The sequence below is a fragment of the Phocoena phocoena genome, chromosome 9 (genome assembly GCF_963924675.1).
Source record: "Phocoena phocoena chromosome 9, mPhoPho1.1, whole genome shotgun sequence".
In the NCBI taxonomy this organism is placed as follows: domain Eukaryota; kingdom Metazoa; phylum Chordata; class Mammalia; order Artiodactyla; family Phocoenidae; genus Phocoena; species Phocoena phocoena.
The window spans coordinates 29,526,567-29,547,533 of record NC_089227.1 but is presented as its reverse complement, the minus strand read 5'-3'; the positions used below and the strand labels follow the sequence as shown (position 1 = coordinate 29,547,533).

The 20,967-nt window shown below is 40.7% G+C and overlaps 1 protein-coding gene across 1 annotated transcript in view; it reads left to right on the top strand.

Annotated features, from left to right (window-relative positions):
- ELAPOR2 (endosome-lysosome associated apoptosis and autophagy regulator family member 2) overlaps window positions 1-20,967 on the top strand; it is a 186,889-nt gene that overhangs the window by 89,245 nt on the left and 76,677 nt on the right. Inside the window, exon 2 of the mRNA XM_065883844.1 lies at window positions 9,546-9,666. Coding sequence (XP_065739916.1) covers window positions 9,546-9,666 — 121 coding nt within the window. The remainder of the gene's footprint in view (window positions 1-9,545; window positions 9,667-20,967) is intronic.

Below are 20,967 nucleotides of genomic sequence, written 5' to 3'. Positions count from 1 at the left end.
TAGGGTAGGCAGATGTGAAAATTAGCTGAAATGAGAGGGGTAAGGGTCCTCATGTGAGGTGTAACATCCACTGAGGGCACCTTTGGGGGAGCAGGGAGGTGGCTGCTAGTTTGGGGGAGGTGATTCAGTTGGAAGGACAGTGGTGCTGGGCTGGGGTTTCAGCGTGGATATATGTTTAACTCTTTTTTAGATTCTAGTCTCATGTAGGTCATTCCAGAGTATTGAGTCGAGTCCCTGTGCTATACAGTAGGTTCTTATTAGTCATGTATTTTACGTATAGTAGTGTGTACATGTCAATCCCAATCTCCCAGTTTATCCCTCCCCCTCTTTCCCTCTTGGTAATCATAAGTTTGTTTTCTATATCTGTGACTCTATTTCTGTTTTGTAAATGGGTTCATTTGTACCAGCTTTTAGATTCCACGTATAAGCGATATCATATGATATTTGTCTTCCTCTGTATGGCTTCACTCAGTATGACAATGTCTAGGTCCATCCATGTTGCTGCAAGGGGCATTATTTTGTTCTTTTTTATGGCTGAGTAATATTCCATTGTATGTATGTACCACATCTTCTTTATCCATTCCTCCATCGATAGACATTTAGGTTGCTTCCATGTCCTTAAGAAACTAAAAATAAAACTACCATATGCTCCAGGAATCCCACTGCTGGGCTTATATCCGGAGAAAACTGTAATTTGAAAAGATACGTGTACGCCAGTGTTCACTGCAGCACTATTTGTTTACAATAGCCAGGACATGGAAGTAACCTAAATGTCCATCGACCTGGGCACATCTATTCCTCCGAAAACGTAAACCCCACGAGAGCAGGGACTTGGCTGCTTGATTTCCTGTGGTATCCCCAGCATCTACACAGTGGCATGGGGAAGATGTGCCAGGAATGTGTATTGCAGGACAAAGTGAATTGAGTACTTATAAGGCCTTGTTTACAGAGACAGACATAGAACTCAGGTTTGAAACATGAATGTTTTCAAAATAATTTCTTAAAAGCAATCGTGTCTGCAAATGCAGAAAAGAGAATGTGTCATAAATAGATCTGATACATATTGCTTTACTTAGCCTTAGGTTCCCATGGTAACTAACTTCATGTTCCATTTATAAAAGAAAAATTAGAATATAAATGTTTCTGCACAGTGCTGTGTGCTCATGTACTTGATAATGTAGGCTAAGAAAGTTTTTATTATGTCTCCTGTGTATCTGCACTGAGTATTCTCCTGTTTCTGACCTTCCCACGTAGTAGGATGTGTGCCCTCATCCATTGGAATAGGAGTTGGAATATTTGTGCCAGGCACTACAGTTTCATGCTCTCCCTTCTTCCTTCCTGCTGTCTCGCTCTCTCAAATAAGGGTGCCACACACGTTGCTGAGCACTTAAATTTGAGGGCCTTGCTCCCAGAGGAGTTGCAGTCTTACAAAAACAGTGTTGACAAATGCTCTTGTCAACGTTTCACATAAAAATACTCAAAGAGAAGGAGCCTTATATGAAGGAAATGAATTCTGTTTGCTTTTTTTGGTTCCTTCCCTCTGTGTATGTTCTCTTAGGTATCAGCACTATTTCTTCTTCTTCTACCTCTTCTGCTTTTGACTCTGTAACCTCGAATTTGTGCTCATCTATTGGATCATTATAATTAACTGTGGTCAACTCTTAACTGACTGCAGAGGATAGGCAGGGAGCATCAGGGAACTGATTTTCTCGTGAAGGGTCACTGATGTGAACACATCTCATCCTACTGAAGACCAGGCAGCTCTGTTGGTTTGTTTGTTCTTTCGTTAGTTCACTTACTCACCTGTCTATCCTTCCATCTTAGGCTAATGTATTTCACTGCATATCTTCTGGCATATTGTCTACAGGCTTGGCCTCACCGTTTATCACACCCTATTAAACTAGCTAGTTATGAGGGAGCTGATAAGCTGCTAGAGTAGTTATTAAACCCCACCTGTTTTTCTGGGCGTTCGCCTCAAAGCCTTTTCAGGTGGTTCGAGATTACAGAAATTTCCTCTGACTCTGAAATCATGATATAATGAGATCACATCATGCACATTTTACCGTTTTTCTAGAAAAATGGTCCCTAAAATGCAAGCCATTTGATTGCTGAGAAATGGGTATCTGATAAGGGCTTAAGGAAAAATTGGCTGTGATGAGTTTACTGAGAACTGGTACACATTTTACTTCACGGTAGAGTTGAGGGATTCTTGTGGGTAAGTTTCACCAGATAGTTTTTACTTGCACACTGGCTTGTGATGCCACCGTTCCACTTTGGTTCCGCAGTCTTGATGCTTTCTTATAAAATTATGTAGGGTGTGTGTGTGTCCGTGTCTGTCCTGTCTGCTCCAACAAAATCATAAGCTTATTGAGTTCAGGGACTCTATGCTATATTTATTTTCAATCTGTCCCATAGCATTTAGGCCATAGTACTTATTTAATAACTAAGTGTCATGTAGTAAAGAATGATATATATTAATGTTAATATATAAAAATGATATATATTGATACAGGTGTAAATCATGACAGATGATATATGTTAATGTCAATATGTAAGATATATGTATTGTCGAGATAATGTCAAGACATATATATACATATATGCATATTATTTTTATATGTGAGATTTATTTGAAACATCGTCGAGTCTATGTGTAGTTAAGCTATAGCAACTGTCATCATAATTGGGAGATGATACCCCAGGTTTTCCTTGAGCACTGAGGCTTTTAGTAAAATGACTTTTGTGTTAGGGGGTGTCAGAGAAAACCAGAGCTGCTCAGTAGTTAAAATGGTAAAAACAGATTTTATTCAGGAACTATTGCAGTAGGGGAATATTACTCAGCCATAAAAATTGAAATTGAACTGGGCTCAATTTCAAATATAGCATGAACAAGTGGGGATTTATAGTCAAGGAGCAGGGTGAGGGTCGGTGGATGAAAATTACTAAGAGGAAACATCAGGGGTGAGGGGGGATTCTAGCTAAACTGACTTGACAGGATGCTTGATAAAACTGGGTGACGCAGAGATGAACACACAAGCCTAGAGGTCAAGGCTTCATTGAGAAGAGAATTCAGAGGAGACTGACTAAAGATGGGTCAAGGAGAAAGTCTTTGGTAGGGGGTCCTGTGGGCATCTAATATTTATCTGGGTGTATCCCGACATTTTCTGTTTAGGTGTAAGATAACACAGTTTGAGAGTTTATGGCTATACTTGAGTTGTGAGTGAGTGAGTGAGTGAGTGTGTGTGTGTGTGTGTGTGTGTGTGTGTGTGTGTGTGTATGATCATGATTTATATTGAGGGATAATCTTCCCTTAAGTGTTTGCGGATGTCTACTGAAAAAAAAAAAAAGAACCAGAGCGTGAGAGTTGTGACCTAAGTTTTGTTTGGGGCAAAATGAGGACTACAGCCTGGGAGACAGCCTCTCAGAGAGCTCTGAGGAACTGCTCCTAAGAGGTAAGAGGAGAGGGCAGTATGTGTGTGCTTTTGATGAAGGGGCAGCGTCCAGTCAGGCACACATTTTGGCAGAAGGTTGCTGCTGGTCCCGAGGAGAGGATATCTCCGTTAGTGATTTTTAGTGCTTTTCCAGATAAGAGAAGATGGAAGAAATTGGGCCCATAAAATCTTCTCCTGAAAATGTCTAACTATCTGAAGGCCTCTTCTGCCAGTTTTTTGCCAGAGCACAGAAAGCCCCGTTCCTGATCTCCACCCTGCGCTCCTGTCAAGGTGTGTTGAAGGTCAGCAAAGGCAGTGGCTGGTGACTCTGTTCTTGCAGGTAGTGAGCCACAATTTTTTTTTTTTTACATCTTTATTGGAGTATAATTGCTTTACAATGGTGTGCTAGTTTCTGCTTTATAACAAAGTGAATCAGCTGTACATATACATATGTTCCCATATCTTTTCCCTCTTGCGTCTCCCTCCCTCCCACCCTCCCTATCCCACCCCGCCAGGCGGTCACAAATCACTGAGCTGATCTCCCTGTGCTATGCGGCTGCCTCCCACCAGCCATCTACTCTATGTTTGGTAGTGTATATATGTCCATGCCTCTCTCTCGCTTTGTCACAGCTTACCTTTCCCCCTCCCCATATCCTCAAGTCTATTCCCTCGTAGGTCTGCGTCTTTATTCCCGTCCTGCCCCTAGGTTCTTCATGACTTTTTTTTTCTTCTTAAATTCCATCTATATGTGTTAGCATACAGTATTTGTCTTTCTCTTTCTGACTTACTTCACTCTGTATGACATGAGCCACAAGTTTTCATCCACACTGATCAGGTGTATTTCTTTTTGGTTATTTCTTTCCTCGGTTCCCACATGTTTACAATGGAAGGTTTTCAGGGAATCCCATCATTTTGTTATTTGGGGCAGTGTTTTCATTCCCCGATGTTTTGTGATTTGTAGACATGTCTAAATACCTGCCATCTCCTGAGTCGGGTCCAGCCAAGCCCTTCCTCCTGTTTATAATTTGGAGACTGTGGCTTGTCAGCGGATGTTCTGTTGTCTAGAGTGTGCTCTGACTCACATCATTAGGTTTGGTGATAAAATGTCAGGAGCCCTGTAATGTTGGAAAAATTGTCAGGAATCTCCCCTCTTGTCAGGAAAAATGGTGAAACATGTTGAAATAGGCAGAATAGATGACTGGCTGTCCTGTTTAGAGGAATGATCAGTTTTTGTAGGGGCCTGCATCTTTCTCTGTCTTTGAACTATTTTACAACACTGTGAGCTGTAGGAAATTGATAGTAATACAAATGATTCTTGCCCATAGAAATGAAAATGGATTTTATACTTTGGAATGCAATTGATTGTTGCCGTCAGGATATTTCCCAGTTCTGCATCTCTTAGTTAATTCATTTCACTTTCCTGATTGCGTGTTTATGTGTATTCTTTGAATTCTCCTTTGAACTGATGGCTAACTTCCAGATTGACTTGTTAGTTAATGACTTAAATAAAATCTTTGACATGTATTAATGTTATATTTGTGTTAGAAAATTTTTACCTTTTCTTTTTAATTGCCCTTTGACATCCAGAAAATTCCCATTTCCAAGGGATCAGTTTAGCTCAATGTTTTCTTGGTTCTGTGGCCAGAGTTATGGGGTGTTATCTATAAATCTGAAAGTGTATGTGCTATAGTTCTCTTTATTCAGTACCTTGAATACCATTCAGAATATTTTAGGGGCATATATTGTATCTTTAGTGATTTTACTGCATCACACTATTTCTTAAATCTCTGCTATGGGTTTAAGGGTTGACTTCAGAAATAGATGAAAAAAAATGGTTACTGGCCCAGATGAAATAGCCTATTAAATAATTAAAAAAATAAAACCCGTCTGGCAGGGGCTACAGTCTAAATTCCTGACCCAAGTGATGCCCTCTGCATGAAGTACATTTGCATTTCAGTGTTTTTAAATTATAAATAAACACATTATAGCTTCCTGCTGGAGTCCTAAGAATTTTGTAACTTAATAGCTGTGGCTCTTTAGATTTCAAGGGTATTCTAGAGGAGGCAGGTAGAATAAAGAACCATAGGAAAATTAATTGACATATGACATCTACCACTGCAGCCAGAGAACACACATTCTTTTTCCATGTACTTACTGCTGTTGTCATCTCATAACTGGCAGCCTGAACAACACAGAGGCAGTGGTGGCGGAGAGTTTTCTTGAGCTTGCCTATTTTATTCAGAGGCCTTTCTTCATTTGAAATTCATGCCAGAATTCTCAGCATCATTATTTTGCAAGGATGATAACAAATTACCTGAATTTTACATACGGGGACCAGGATCTCAGTGGGATATGGAAATAGGGAAGTCTTCTTTTTTTTTTTTTTTGCACTACGCGGGCCTCTCACTGTTGTGGCCTCTCCCGTTGCGGAGCACAGGCTCCGGACGCGCAGGCTCAGCGGCCATGGCTCATGGGCCCAGCCGCTCCCGCGGCATGTGGGATCTTCCCGGATCGGGGCACGAACCCGTGTGCCCTGCATCGGCAGGCGGACTCTCAACCACTGCGCCACCAGGGAAGCTCAGGAAAGTCTTCTTAATGCAGATAACTGGGAACAAGAGGAACAAGAAAACCATCATGCAACTGCATGCCTGGCCCAGGCTCTTCTGCACTAGGAGATCGGGGTAGGCCGAATGCTATCCCCTCACCCCCTGCAAAAGATACCTGTGTCGTAATCCCTGGAACCCGTGAGTATGACCAAAAAAAGGCTTTGAAGATGTGAAGAAGAATCTTGAGGTGGGGGGTTTTCTGGATGGGTCCTAAATACTGTCACAAGGGGGAGGAGAAAGAAGGCAGTGTGACCACAGAGGCGGAGAATGGCAGCAGTCACCAGAAACTGGAAGAGGCGTGGAGTAGATTCTCCCCAGAGCTCCTGGAGGGAGCGCAGCTTGACTGACATCTTGATTTTGGCCCAGTGATAAAGATTTTGAACTTTTTGCCTCCAGAACGGTGAAAGGATGAATTTCTGTTGTCTTAAGTGGCTACGTGTGTGGTAATTCGTAGCAGCATCCATAGAAAACTAATACAGAAAGAGAGGGGAATCAAATGGTTTCTGCTTACCTGTGTACTCTCGTGTTCTGTTTGAATGTGAAACATCCTTATGATCTACTGTTAGACTTCTGTAACCGTCAGGATTTTATATTCAAAACTCTGACCACTCCTTCTCTTTTAAAACGGTAACCTTCTACTTTAAGCACAATGGCGTTGTATAAACTGAAGACACCTGTCAGTAAACAAAAGGCTTGACTTCTGCTCTCAGCTATGCTGCTTACTAGCTGGGTATCTCTGAGTAAATCGCTTATCCATTCTGAGTATCATTTGAACAATGGGAATCATATGACCTGTTTTTCCTAATCCACATGAATTATTATGAGTATTTAATGATATAAATACATGTGGAAAATAGTGCTCAACTGTTAATTATGCTCCCTCAACCTATAGCAAAGTCGTCATGAGCAATTTTGGCCGTAAATCACTGACCCATGAAACATTTTTCTCCCTTAGGTTAGATGCTACAAGTGGAATTTGGGGTTCCAATTTTTGAACTCGTTCAAGATCTGGGTACATATTGACTGTTTCTCTCCAGAAAGCCTGCACACTTTATCCTCTCATTGGAAGCACACAAGTGCTCATTTTACTGCTCTGTTACCTCAGGGAGTTTTAAAAAAAAATACATCTTAAATGTCATGGCAACTTGATGAAAATCATTATTTGTATTTCTTTGGCAAGGTTCAACTTTTTTTTGTATTCTCCTTGGCCATTTGTATTGTTCTTTAATGAATTGCTTGTGTTCTTTGACCATTCTTCCAACAGTTATTTGTCCTCCTTACCGATCTTTCGAAACCCAGTATTCTTTTTATTTCATATTTTTAATTTTTAAAATTGTGATGAAATCTACACAACATCAGATTTAGCATCTTAATCATTTAAGTGTCCCGTTCAGTGGCACTGAGTACATTCATAGTGTTGTACAGCCATCACCACCATTCACTTCCAGAACTCGGAAGCCCAGCATTTTTAAGTTAGTTACCCTTTGCTGTGTGTTTCTTCACCAGTTTGTTTTGTTGTTTACCTTTTACTTTTGCTTATGATGACTTTTGGTGTACAGTGTTTAACATTTGTATGTTGTCAAATTTAGTGACCTTTGTTATGTTTTCCTCCCTCCCTCCCTCTCCTCTTTTCTTACTTCCCTTCCTCCCTTTTCCCCCTCCTTCCTCCCATCTTTCCCTCTGGAAAGCCTTTCCCATTTGGCAGCTTTTATTGATTTTTTTGTACATATGTAGGTTTGCCCTCAGTTGGCAGTAAAACATATTTGAAATCTAGACTCTTGTCAAATAACTTAATCTTAAATCGTCTGTTACCAAACTTTGTAAAAAAAAAAATTTGAGAGAAAAAAATACTCTTCAGAGATGATTGCCTGAAGTACACACCGAATCTTAATTCTGGGGAGAGTCCTAATGCAGCATAAGGCCTTTGCTTCCAGCCCGGTAATTACACCTTCTCTAACTCTCAGTCCCTTCTCATTTATCATGAGTGTGTGCAGAAGTTGAAGCAGGGGAAACAGAGACTCAGGTTGTTTGCGCCTTATCCTGTTACCGCTAGCTCCTTCCTCTATATCATCCTCTGTACCCACATTGCCCTTAAGAAGGATAATCATTCTACCACTAATAAGTGCTAACCCCGTGTAGCTTAACATGCCTAACATTTTACAGACATTATCCCAGTTAACTGCCACAAAAGCCATACAAGATAGGAAATACTACTATTGTAATTTTACCAATGAAAAAAATGGTTGCTTTGAGAGGTAAAGTGGCTTGTCCAGTATAGCACATTGATTGTACGTGGAGGAATGAGATGTCAGTTCAAACTCAGACCTGATTCCAGAACCAAACTTTTTTTTTTTTTCCGGTACGCGGGCCTCTCACTTTTGCGGCCTCTCCCGTTGCGGAGCAACAGGCTCCGGACGCGCAGGCCCAGCGGCCATGGCTCACGGGCCCAGCCGCTCCGCGGCATGCGGGATCTTCCCGGACCGGGGCACGAACCCGTGTCCCCTGCATCGGCAGGCGGACTCTTAACCACTGAGCCACCAGGGAAGCCCCAGAACCAGCCTTTTAACTGGTATTCTTTCCATGTATACACACACACACACACACACATATAACATATATACACACAGTCTTCCCCACCTGGTTTCCTGATGCTTATGTGGCAATATTTCCATTCACTCCTGTCATTGATACAGTAAAGGAGGCAAACAGAGTAGATTAAGCAGACTAGCAACTTCTAAGATACTGAACTGAAATATTTTGGAGTAGATTTATAACTTCTCTCATTCTTGAAACGTCTAATGACATTTTGTCCTCGTTCCTCTCAGCTCAAGCATCTCACGGGTGTAATGTGCTCTGAGCAGGGGAGGTCAAGTGAAGATAGAGGCCAGAGACAAGTGGGTTGGTCTTGTTTGGCGATTGTAGTAAATGGTCTGTGTTACAGTCTGTGATTGAAGGCAGCTTGCTGTGGTGGGGGAGATGGAGCCTGGGAGAGCTGCTTTAAAAACTGGCAGTCTTTTCGTTAGTATTTGGATGATTAATCATTCTACTTTCTGTTAAATTTTAAACAGAGTGAGAAATTAGGTCAATGGGAACAGTTCTCCTATTTCTTTCTTTGAAAAATTTGGGACAGTGACGGCCTTCAATTTCCTAGGGTTATTTTGCTCTTATATTCATATCTATCAATTATTTAGAGCTTAAGAAGCCTGCAAAAAATAGGGACTATGTGCTGTTGCCTTTTGGGGTGGGTGAGAGTACAGTTCGCTGGTCACCCCATGAGTGCCCGACTGTCGTGGCCCTTGTCAGATCCTCAGCGCCTACTCAGTGCCTGGCATGATACATTTTTGATCAAAGTACTGCTTGGTATGGATGGAGTGGGGGAAGAATAAGGATCAAGCAGAGAGAACAGTTTGGAACCAGGCTTCCAGGCAGGTTTGGGGATGATTGAGAAAGCGCAGTTGTCCCATTAAAACTGGCTCTAACAGAGGCTTGTGTTTGTGATTATTTGCAGGAAGATTACCACTTTGAATATACAGAATGTGATAGCAGTGGCTCCAGATGGAGAGTTGCCATTCCGAATTCTGCAGTGGACTGCTCTGGCCTGCCTGACCCAGTGAGAGGGAAAGAATGCAGTACGTTTTGACTTTTTGACCACTTGTTTTCCTGATTAAACCGTAAGCCCTTCATATGAGCCCGAGAAGTTCCTTGTAGTGCATATGTAAAAGATCTTTGAAAAAAAGAACATTGATCCAGCAGAGCAAAAGCATCCTTTCTCAACACTCAGTGCCCTTACGTCTGGTCTGTAACGAGCCACAGGCAATATTAAAGGGTGTTATTTTTATTTATTTGTTTAAAAAAATCTGGTGTACTGTCTTACTTGAAATTCTAAAGGGCAGAATTTCTATTTAATAGATTTCTTTTCTTCTTTACATTTTAAGAGACTTTTCAAACATTTTTGATACACGTAGTAACGTTTGGTACGCGTAATATTGTTAAACACGTTACATAAAATGTAGCATCTTAATCATTTTTAAGTGTACAGTTCAGTGGCATTAAGTACAGTCACATGGCTGTGCTTTCATCACCAGCACACATACACACGCTTTCATCTGGCAATTGATTTCTTTTTTTTTCTTTTTCTTGCCATAGAAATATTATAATTTGACTTTATAGTGTAACGTACAGAGAGAGTAGAGAATTGATGACTGTCACATTCAACAGCTTTTAGCAGTTAAGCAAGTTTGAAGTGCAACATTTTGAATTAACAGAAATATGTCATGAAATTTATTTTCATTTGTAAAGTCTACTTTTTAAAAGCCTTGAATTTGGTGAGTCACAGTGAAGTCATCTTGGGGTGTCCTAGAGTTCAAAGCTGGAATAAGACAGAGAGATTATTTTGGTTTTCCTACAGCCTTCCAAATGGTATTCCTAAAAGCTGAGTTCTTTTGTTCCCAAATGAAAGAGCAGATAAGCAAATTAATTAAACGGGGAGCTAATTCCTTCCTCTTCATAGAGAAACTGTATCTCTGTTACTGGCTGGAGGAGTTTTAGCATAGATGTGGGTTTACTGATAAAAGAGAGACAGGAAGACGGCAAGTCTTAGGAGGAAAATCAAGGAAGAAAGCCATTATTTCTTGGTGAATGATATTAAGTGAATACAGAGAGAACCTAAGAAACCAGGTAACCAGAGAAAGACTTGGGTCTAGCAAGAATCTTAAGAGGATAGTGGGGTCAGTGGATATGAAGATGATCCAAGGTTGGGGTATATGTGACTACCTGTGCAGAAAGAGGGCCAGCTCTCAGTGAGGGAGGATTGCAGTTAAAAGGGAAGCAGCCTGAGTATTGCCTGTGGAATTAGCTCATTGCAAAATTGCTTCTGTCACCCTCCTAGAAAATCCGTATATCATTTATCTATATTTACCTTTTACTTGTGGGCTTATTCCTTGGTTCCTTGTAAACAGCCCTATTGAGGTGGAGTGTGTAACCATTTTGAATACTACTCTGTATCTAAGTGGTGTGCTGCTGTTGGCTGGCACCGGCTTTTGAGAACTCATTGTTCCTTTGAAATGGGCCATGGTGGAGTATTTACACCACGGGAATTGGCAAACACTACAAATCAGGTGCCTTTTGAGAGCCGGTTGTTTAACACTTACCAGGACACTAGTGATTAAATTTATCGGCCAAGGGTTTTAAAATCTGTTTCAGAACTGATGCTTCAATACAAATTATTTCTATTTGAATGTTGCCAGGGATGTTTTTGCTCATTATTTACTATGATCTTCCACAGATAATGTTATGAATTTGACATGCCAGCTTGAACTGCTCTAAGAACTTGGTCTAGTAAACTCACTATTAGTTGTTTATCACTTTAAACGATGATAGTACTTACTTTAAAAATGATACCCGGAAATGATACTACTTATGTGATGGCTGGGGTATTTTTTGTCTTGGTAGTTTGTCTGAAATCTGAATTTACACGTATGTTTGTGTCATATACTTATATCAGCTCTGGAAGTTATTAGTCTGGCCTCTGATTGTGACCTTTTTTTGTATGGTAAAGGCAAGTTATTTTGAAACTCACTGCTGAAGGCAGTTATGGTAATAAGTGAATATTCCTTCAGTGGCTTAGATTTTCTACTGCTAGTAATAGCTACCATTTCTCATATACAGATTACATGCTAAACATCGTGCCTGGAGCTTTGCATCATTTTCTGTTGTATCCTCACAACAACCGTCTCAGATAGCTAGTCTTAGTATTTCCACTTTACTGATGAGAAAACTCAGACTTAAAGTGGTGAAATAAGTTACTGCAGGTCGGGTCATATAGCCAGGACATGGCAGATCTGGGGTTCAAGTACAGACATGTTTGATTCCAGAGCCTGTCTCTTACCCACTGAGTTAGATTGCCACTTGAAGATGACAGCCTGGAGGAGCTTCCAGGACCCCGTTGGGGTGGGGATGGTGTGGCCCAGCAGTTGGGCCACGTAAAAGAAAAGAAAAACGTGGAACGCGGCAGCTTCAAGTAAGTGAAAAATATTTAGGGTGGTGGTTGTGTGAGACATAATTTCCCCAGATCCTAGTGTCTCTCAGTGAAGCAAAACCCAGAATGTGTCCTCGGTGGAAATTCCTGTAGAGTCTTCAAAATGTAATTAGCTAGATCTTTCCCCCTTCCTCAGAAAGAAGCAGTAGAGGAGGCCTTTCCTTAGGAAAGGGATTATGAGAATGTTTATGTAGCACCTGTGCATTTTTTTAATAGAATTGATGGGCAAGCTATATTATATCTTTATTTCTTTAAAAATCATGTAAAATCTGGCTACAAGGCTCTAAGTGAAGTTAATGAGAAGTCAGGTATCAGTTTTTGCTGTGGCGGATCCCTGGACTGTATGTGAGCTTGAGGCTTGCTGCCCTCAGGAAGTGGGATGGAGAGACCTCTGGTTATTAATTAACTGACACAGCGTCTCATTGTCCTGCTGTCCCCCTGCTCTGGAAACCTCAGTGTCTTAGGCAGTGTTGCCGTGGGCCACTGAAATGACTTCATCTCGCTCCTTCTCTCTGCTGGCTCCAGGCTTAGCTCCAGGGAACTTTGCTGCTTCTTCCAAGCCGGGGTGCTGAGTCTCGTGTCCATGGGCATCACTCGGGCACAGCTTGCAGGTAGCATGTCATTCCTGAACACAGCACTCATTGCCTCCTCCCAGAACGAGGGGATATAACCCCTGTTCTGACTCCATCCCTTCTCCACTGCTGCGTCACTTCCCTCTTGCATGAGAGTTTAAAAAATCTTCCCTTGACTCTCTGGGTGTCCTCTTGACTTTCTTAGATTGTCAAAAACAATAGTCATTTTGGAATGGTTGCCTGAATGGGGTACCTTCTCTCTCTCCTTCTTCTCTCTTGTCTCTTCTCTCACCAACCACACAGGGGGAAAGGGACTTGTTGTTTCAAACCAAACCTTAGAAATAAAAGCCTGGCTACTAGGAGTGAGGAGAGAATTCCTTTACCTATTGCCTTACATATTTTCAGAGAAGTCTAGAGCACCGAAGGGAAATAAACATAAGTTATCTCTTCCTTTGGGGAGTGTGTATCTTCTATCGCCTACTCCTTCCCGTATTTCTCGGCCCATGACTTCAACCTTAACACATCATTTTCTAACTGCGGATGACTATTTAAGATATTTGTAATCCCATTTGGTATGTTAGCATCATTGTGGGCATTGTTTAATCTTGTACTTCAGTATTTATATAAACTAATATTTGGTTCTTAGATTAAGAAATGCTGTATACAGATTAGAAGAAAAACCCTTGACTACAGTTGTTTTCCTTTTTCCATTGTGTCTCTCTGAACTATTGTCATAACCTGCATTTCATGGGCCTTAAGGAGTAAGCAGAGGTGACAGTTTGAGTCAACATCTTTTGGTTCTAGTTTGGAGTTGAAAGAGAGGAAGGATTCTCATGGAAAGAGAGTTGGCTTTAGCTTCCTGGGTGGGATGTTTAAAAATCCAGTTTTGGGGGGATCATAGCTCTTTGAAATGTAGGCTCTTCCGCAGGATTCAATACCTAGTCTATTTCAGTTGTGTAGCGTTGTTATTGGTATGGCAGCCAGTGCATCTGGGCAAATTGAGTACGTTGATATTGAATGGTGATTGCGTATCATGCTGGAAGTCTGTCTGTGGAATACTCGTCCCAAGAAGTATTTCATGTAAACAAAAAAAGCGTGTTGAGGTTTTCTGTCGTGAAATACCAATACTTTTAAAAAATGGTGAATGCCGTATCCCCTTGATGGAGGGATGCAGTCCACATTTTCATAATAAAGTCTCTGAGAAACATGGTAATTATGTATGGAACATTTACTGTGTGTTAACTGCATTCTGTTTTACCCAGAGTTTCCCAAGTATATTTGATTATAGAACTCTTATCCAATGTGTAGTTGCACCCTTTTGCTAATTTCTGCATATAACGTTTTTGGAGGAACACAGATTTAAATACACATGGCAGGCTAATTTAGTAAATTTTTATACGTTGTTACTTGTGCTATGATTTAACTAATTTCATACAGCTTCTTTGCTCTGTAAGTCTCAGTGGGAGCATTACCGCATGGGTGTCCAGTCCCAGGCCTCCCACAGTTCGTGGTCAGGTGTGATATACACCTCAGATGAAACCCCAGATCTGCAACAGACTTGTATGTCTTGAGCAAAATATTTAGTCCACGGGTATTTATTGAGTTTTAATTCGTTCACTAAACATTTGTTGAGTATTTCCGAAATTCTTGATGATAGGGATCCAGAAATAAATGAACAAGAGATTCCTGTTTTTTCCAGGACTTTTTATTCTAGTAAGGGAGCCCGTGGGTAATAAATTATTTCGAGTATAGGGGCAAAGTGCAAGATAGATACAAATACCTAAGGTGATCTTGCCGGGGAGGGAGGAGTCAAGAGGACCTCACAGTGAAGCAGGTGTGAGTTTGAAATGCAGACTGAATCACCTTGGAAAGTTATCTGACCCCTGGCAGGTTGATGTGAAGAACTGCGCCCTGACTGCGAGTTGAGACAGGGATTAAATGCCATACTTTACGGACCGTTACGTGTTAATTTTCTGAGGATCTCTGAGGTGAACCCTGAAGGAAGGTGTTCACGCACTCGATGAAGCAGAGTGGCATTTGAGGCAGAGGAAAGGCGGGCAGAGGTGCAACTTAGAGGCAGTACTGGGTTTTCCTGGGGGCTATGGGAGGTCTGTGTGGATGGCACTCAGGGAGAATGTGAGCAGGGACAGAGATTCTGACAAATCTCATAGGCTCGGTGTGTTACACCAAGGACTTTAACCTGGAGACGGCTATTCGCAGGTGTTTGAGGGCCTTAAATGGAATGATAAATATAATCTATAGTGCCTGGAGTCATAATTATATAATAATATAACTTAGTGAAAATAGCAATAAAATGTATAATAGCCAATCTTTACTTGCTGTATGTCAGGCACAGCTGTAAATGCTTTACAGGTATTCAGTCAAACCCAGTCATCCCAACGACCTTGTGAAGGAGGCACTGGGATACCTCCCGCAGGTAGGTCAAAGGCAGAACCGGGATTTGAAACCGAGCAGTCTGCCTCCTGGGTCCGTGTTCTTAACCCCTATGGTGTCGCGCCTCTTTGGACAGGACTACAATGTTCGTTGAGCAAGTTGTTAGGCCCCTTCTTGAGGCATTGTGGTCACCTTACATTTACCTCTTGATAGAAATACGATGCAAATCTCCTATAGGTAAGTGGAGTTTTTAAAAGATGGCATCTAAAGGCTCTGATATATTGCTTGGGGGTTTATTTTAATTGATTACTGACCTGCTTGTAGATTTTATTCTTAATTGTGTCTATTTTTATGAAAGGTAAGGGAATAACGTTCTGAATTAAGGCACATTTGTAGTTATATCCTCAAATACAATGAGTTGCTTTGCGTTGTTTTGTTTTTTCTGTGTCTAGAAAACTGTAGACATGTCCAGAAAACATACATATAGTATGCGTTCATTATCTGACATGTATTAGAGAAATATTGGTATTTTTTCAACTACAGAAATTCTTAATTTAGAATAGAGTCCTGTTTCATTCTTCCCAAGAGGAGAGGAGCTGTCATCCTCTCCTGGATCCTAAGGCAGCTTCAAACACTGGGATATTTGTTGATTGAATAACCTTGGTGCCATCAAATTAGAGACTGCCTTTGGTGTTTCATTTCCATAGGTGACACACGGAGATCTAATCAGATTAGTAAAACTTTATTCTACGTATGAAAGGACAGAAACATTTTGTCCTCAATAGGCTTAGTTTGGGATGTTGATGCATCAAATTCCAGGTGGGAAGAGTGTTGGAGTTAAGTCTGCTCAGCGACACGCGAGCGGTGGATGAAAGGCAGCAACGCATGAGATTGTTACGATAACAGATCAGAAACAGACTTTACATCAGTTGTGTTTGATGGGAGCTATGGTCGAGGGAGCTTCTTTGAAAAAAGTGTTTTATGAGGAGATGAGAGAACTCAGCCCTCAAAACGGCAAAATCAAGGGCAGGGAAACTATCAGGAAGTACAGGGTGACCGACACTTTCTAAGGAAGAGGAAAAGTTCAGGAAGATAAGAATCGAAGTGTTGGGACATAATTGGAAGTTGAGAAAACTGATTTCACAGATGCATTGCTCTACCTCCTTTGGTGACCTCAGCAAATACCCTCAACATTTTCCTTCTCCTGACCTTCGCTGTTAGATTTTTTTTTTTCCCATAAACCTTGTGTCCTCCTGTGCTCGATGAACTGGAATTTGTCTTCTTCCCCATCAAACACCGAAGTCAAGAAGCCACAATAAAACACACTTGTGGGTTTTTTTTTTTAAAGGTGGAATCTACTTTAGTTAGCTTTTGCTTGTAAAAAAAGATGGGAAGTTTTAATCTAGGCTCCACTAATTTAATGGGGATTATAGCTGTGGTGTTACATGGATCAGTTTTCTATGTAACACCAGGAGTTGGTGATATTTTTTGGGGGGGTGGGCGGGAGGGAGGGCAGGTATTCTGGCTGATCTGTCTTCTCTGCAAAGTGCAGTGACTGTCATACCATCCTAGCTGTTAGGGTTCTGTGAGGACCCATTCTCTGGAAAGAATGTTAGACGTGAGAATTCATTTTCACAGATGAGAGGCAGTCCTTTGACTGAATATTCTTTTCAGAGAACAGTGAATTAGAGAACATTGGCCAGAGTGGTTTGTATTAATGTACTGCTTTGTATGTCTCCTGTCCCCCTTTCATTTTTGTAAAATGAGAGGTGAAAATTATTTTTTCTCCCTTCTCTGTCAAAGAATTTCCCAAATCTGAACTTACAAACATCTGTGTGGCCGCCATCTTCATCCCCAAGTCTTAATGGAAAGTTAAAGGTGGTTATTGGTAGCCTCAGGCTTAAAGAATTCGGTTCTGATCGTTTAACTGTGCCACTTCAGACTTTGCACAGCAGCTCGTGTGTTAACTCCACGTGTGGCCAGCCAGCCCTGCTGGAACCAGAACTCACGTCTTTTGACTTCTGGGGCAGAGGTATGTTTTTTGAATTCTATTCTCCTTTACTTCAGATACGAACAGTGGATTTTTCTTAGCTTAGCTATAATAAAATCTTTTGGCTCCATGGTACTGCAGGGAGTCTGTTTATTAGGTAGAGAGTCATAAGAGTCATGAGACTCATAGATAGTGAGTCTGCCTGTGGTGACTGTAGAAAACTTGAACTAAGATGCTCTAGGTCACACAGATGAAACTCGGCATCCATATTGGGAGGGTTTGTACCAGGTGATCTCGAAAGTCCCTTTTGGTCATCCTGATAGGTTTAAGTGTTATTACATATCATAATTTATTCATTCTATGATCACATCATACCTTATATTCCATCACCTGTGCATTAGAGTGGAGGAGACCAATATAGCTCCTCAGTGGTCATGAATATATACTCCTCATAGGAACACTGCAGTGTCTGCTGCTGTTAGAGTTTGCAAAGTGTTGCCTTCTGTTACTCTCCTCCAACCTTATCGCGAACATGGCAGACAGGTGACGTACTCACAATCAGCCTGCATTGCTGCCTTGTGGATTTTGACAAGAAAAACACACTTACGACAAATAAAATCTCAATGAAACGGAACAAAGATTCCCTTCAGCCAAGGGGAAAATTGCCTTCAGTGAATAAGAACATCAGCAAGAAATGGCCTCTTGTTCTTTTTCTTTTTAAAAAAGTTTTATTGAAGTAGAGCTGATGTACAGCGTCGTGCCAATCTCTGCTCTACAGCGAAGTGGCTCAGTTACACGTGTATATAATATGTGTATAATATGTGTGAATTTTTAAAATATTCTTCTCCGTTATGGTTTACCACAGGATACTGAATATAGTTCCCCGTGCTCTACGTTAGGCCCTTGTTGTTTATCCATTCTAAATGTAATAGTTTGCATCTACCAACCCCAAACTCCCAGTCCATCGCTCTCCCTTCCCCCCACCCCCCTTGGCAACCACAAGTCTGTTCTCCATGAGTCTGTTTCCGTTTTGTAGATCGGTTCATTTGTGCCATATTTTAGATTCCACATATAAATGATATCACATGGTATTTGTCTTTCTCTCTCTGACTTACTTCACTTAGTATGATCATCTCTAGTTGCATCCATGTTGCTGCAAATGGCATTATTTTGTTCTTTTTATGGCTGAGTAGTATTCCATGGTATATATATACCACATCTTCTTTATCCATTCATCTGTTGATGGACATTTAGGTTGTTTCCATGTTTTGGCTATTGTGAACAGTGCTGCAATGAACATAAGGATGTATGTATCTTTTTGAATAGCTTTGTCTGGGTATATTCCCAGGAGTGGGATTGCTGGATCATAAGAAACGGCCTCTTTTTTTTTTTTTTTTTTTTTTTTGCGGTACACGGGCCTCTCACTGTTGTGGCCTCTCCCGTTGCGGAGCATAGGCTCCGGACGCGCAGGCTCAGCGGCCATGGCTCACGGGCCCAGCTGCTCTGCGGCATGTGGGATATTCCCGGACCGGGGCACGAACCCGTGTCCCCTCATCGGCAGGCGGACTCTCAACCACTGCGCCACCAGGGAAGCCCAAGAAATGGCCTCTTTTAATGTACTGTTTTGGAGTCTTCCTGTCTCACTTTCATTTTTTTAAAATGAGAGAAATTATTTTTCTTCTTTAAGAATTTCTCAAATAAGAACTTAGAAAAGAAAATGTCTGAGCATTCTCCTTGTCACTGGTACTGAGGGGGGAGGAGCAGCCGAGAGTCGCTGGATTGAAGCTGATGTTCACCTTCTTTTTAGGTGCCATTTCTTACTTCCTTTTTGTTTTCTGTGGGAAGAATTATAAACCTGGCGGGCAGTTGAAGCTTTAATAATCTGATAATGATAATTGATTGGCTAAATGATTGATGAAGGTAAAATGTATCATTTTTGAGACCCACAATCTGTGCATTATTTTCCCTGTTTGTACTTTCCTTGATGGCTGTGAATAATAGTAATAGTTGGAAGAGTGTTCTTATATAGTCAGTAATGACAATGCCTGCAGCTTTAACCTTGTTTTATTTATCTTATGTAAATGAAATGAGACAACTGAAGAAAATAGGCGTATTGGCTTATCTTAATTCTGGAATTGATTTAATTAATCATTTCCCTATAAATATATGGAACTATTTTTTATTTAGCTATTAACTTAGGTTAATAGATACGATAGTTTTACAGTGAATTTATCTTAGTGAAATGTAAATGCAGTCTATGTTGAGGAAGATAAGTCTAGACTAGACTAGACTAGATGCTCCATGAGAGTAGGGACTATTTCCATCTTATTCACCAGAATACCCTTGGTGCCTAGTGTTTGCCTACTAACTACTAGATAAGAAATATCTGTTGAGTGACATAATATAGTGTGATTCCCATATACTTACCTGTAATGAGAGTGCATAGGCTCCCTATACCATCAACATCTCATTGAACAGGTAAACTGAAAATTTTATTACTGCTTCTTATTGCTGTTTACTGTTTAGAAAAGAAATTTTAGTAGTAACTTTGAATTAAAGTAGCAAAAATGGATGAATTATGAATAAAGGTAATTGATAGCCATCATCTTCCATAGCGTGAGGTCTCTGAAGGAAGAAAAGCGAAACTAAGAGGTCCTTGTGATGAACAGATTAAAAATAGATGTTCTTTATTGTTAGGCATAAATCATAGATGATAATCAGCATGTAAATGATTCAATTCATAGACTGTTATTTGGTACATTGTACGGGGTGGTTGCATGATGACAGTAAAGCTTTAAATTTTCATGTCATATTTTATTCTCAGAGTGGTTTTCAGTCTCTCATAGGACCACAAGCAGTCCTGTGAGGGAGGAGGGGAAAGCCGTGTCATCCTTGGAATGTGAATGCATGGAGGCAAGGAGGGTTAAATAAGTTGCCCAGCCATTTGCTGATTGGGGACAGATGGATATAAATGTTTTTTCCCACACCTGCATATTTCTATCTTTATAGTAGTATATAGTATATATACTCTGTAGTATATATATTATGTATAGTAGAGCATATATAGTTCTCCTAGAAGAGAACATAGGCAAAACATTCTCTGACATAAATTGTAGCATTGTTTTCTTAGGTCAGTCTCCCAAAGCAATAGAAATAAAAGTAAAAATAAACAAATGGGACCTAATCAAACGTATAAGCTTTTGCACAGCAAAGGAAACTATAAACAAAGGAAAAGACAGCCTGTGGACTGGGAGAAAATATTTGCAAATGATGTGACTGACAAGAGTTTAATTTCCAAAATATGCAAATAGTTCATACATCTCAATAACAAAAAAACAAATAACCCAATCAAAAAATGGGTGGAAGATCTAGATAGACATTTCTCCAAAGAAGACATACAGGTGGCCACTAGGCACATGAAAAGATGTTCAACATGGCTAATTGTTAGAGAAATGCAAATCAAAACTGCAATGAGGTATCGCCTCACACCAGTCAGAATGGCCATCATTGAAAAGTCTACAGATAACAAATGCTAGAGAGGGTGTGGGGAAAAGAGAAGCCTCCTACACTGTTGGTGGGAATGTAAATTGGTACAGCCAATATGGAGAACAGTATGGAGGTTCCTTAAACTGAAAATAGAGTTGCCATTTGATCCAGCAGTCCCAGTTCTGGGCATACCTCTGGAGAAAACTATAATCCAAAAAGATACATGCACCCCAATGTTCACTGCAGCACTACTTACAGTAGCCAAGACATGGGAGCCACCTAAATGTACATGGACAGATGAATGGATAAAGGCGATGTGGTCCAAGTATACAATGGAATATTACTCAGCCATAAAAAAGAATGAAATAATGCCATTTGCAGCTGCATGGATGGATCTAGAGATTTTCATACTAAGTGAAATAAGTCAGAGAGAAAGACAGATCCCATACAT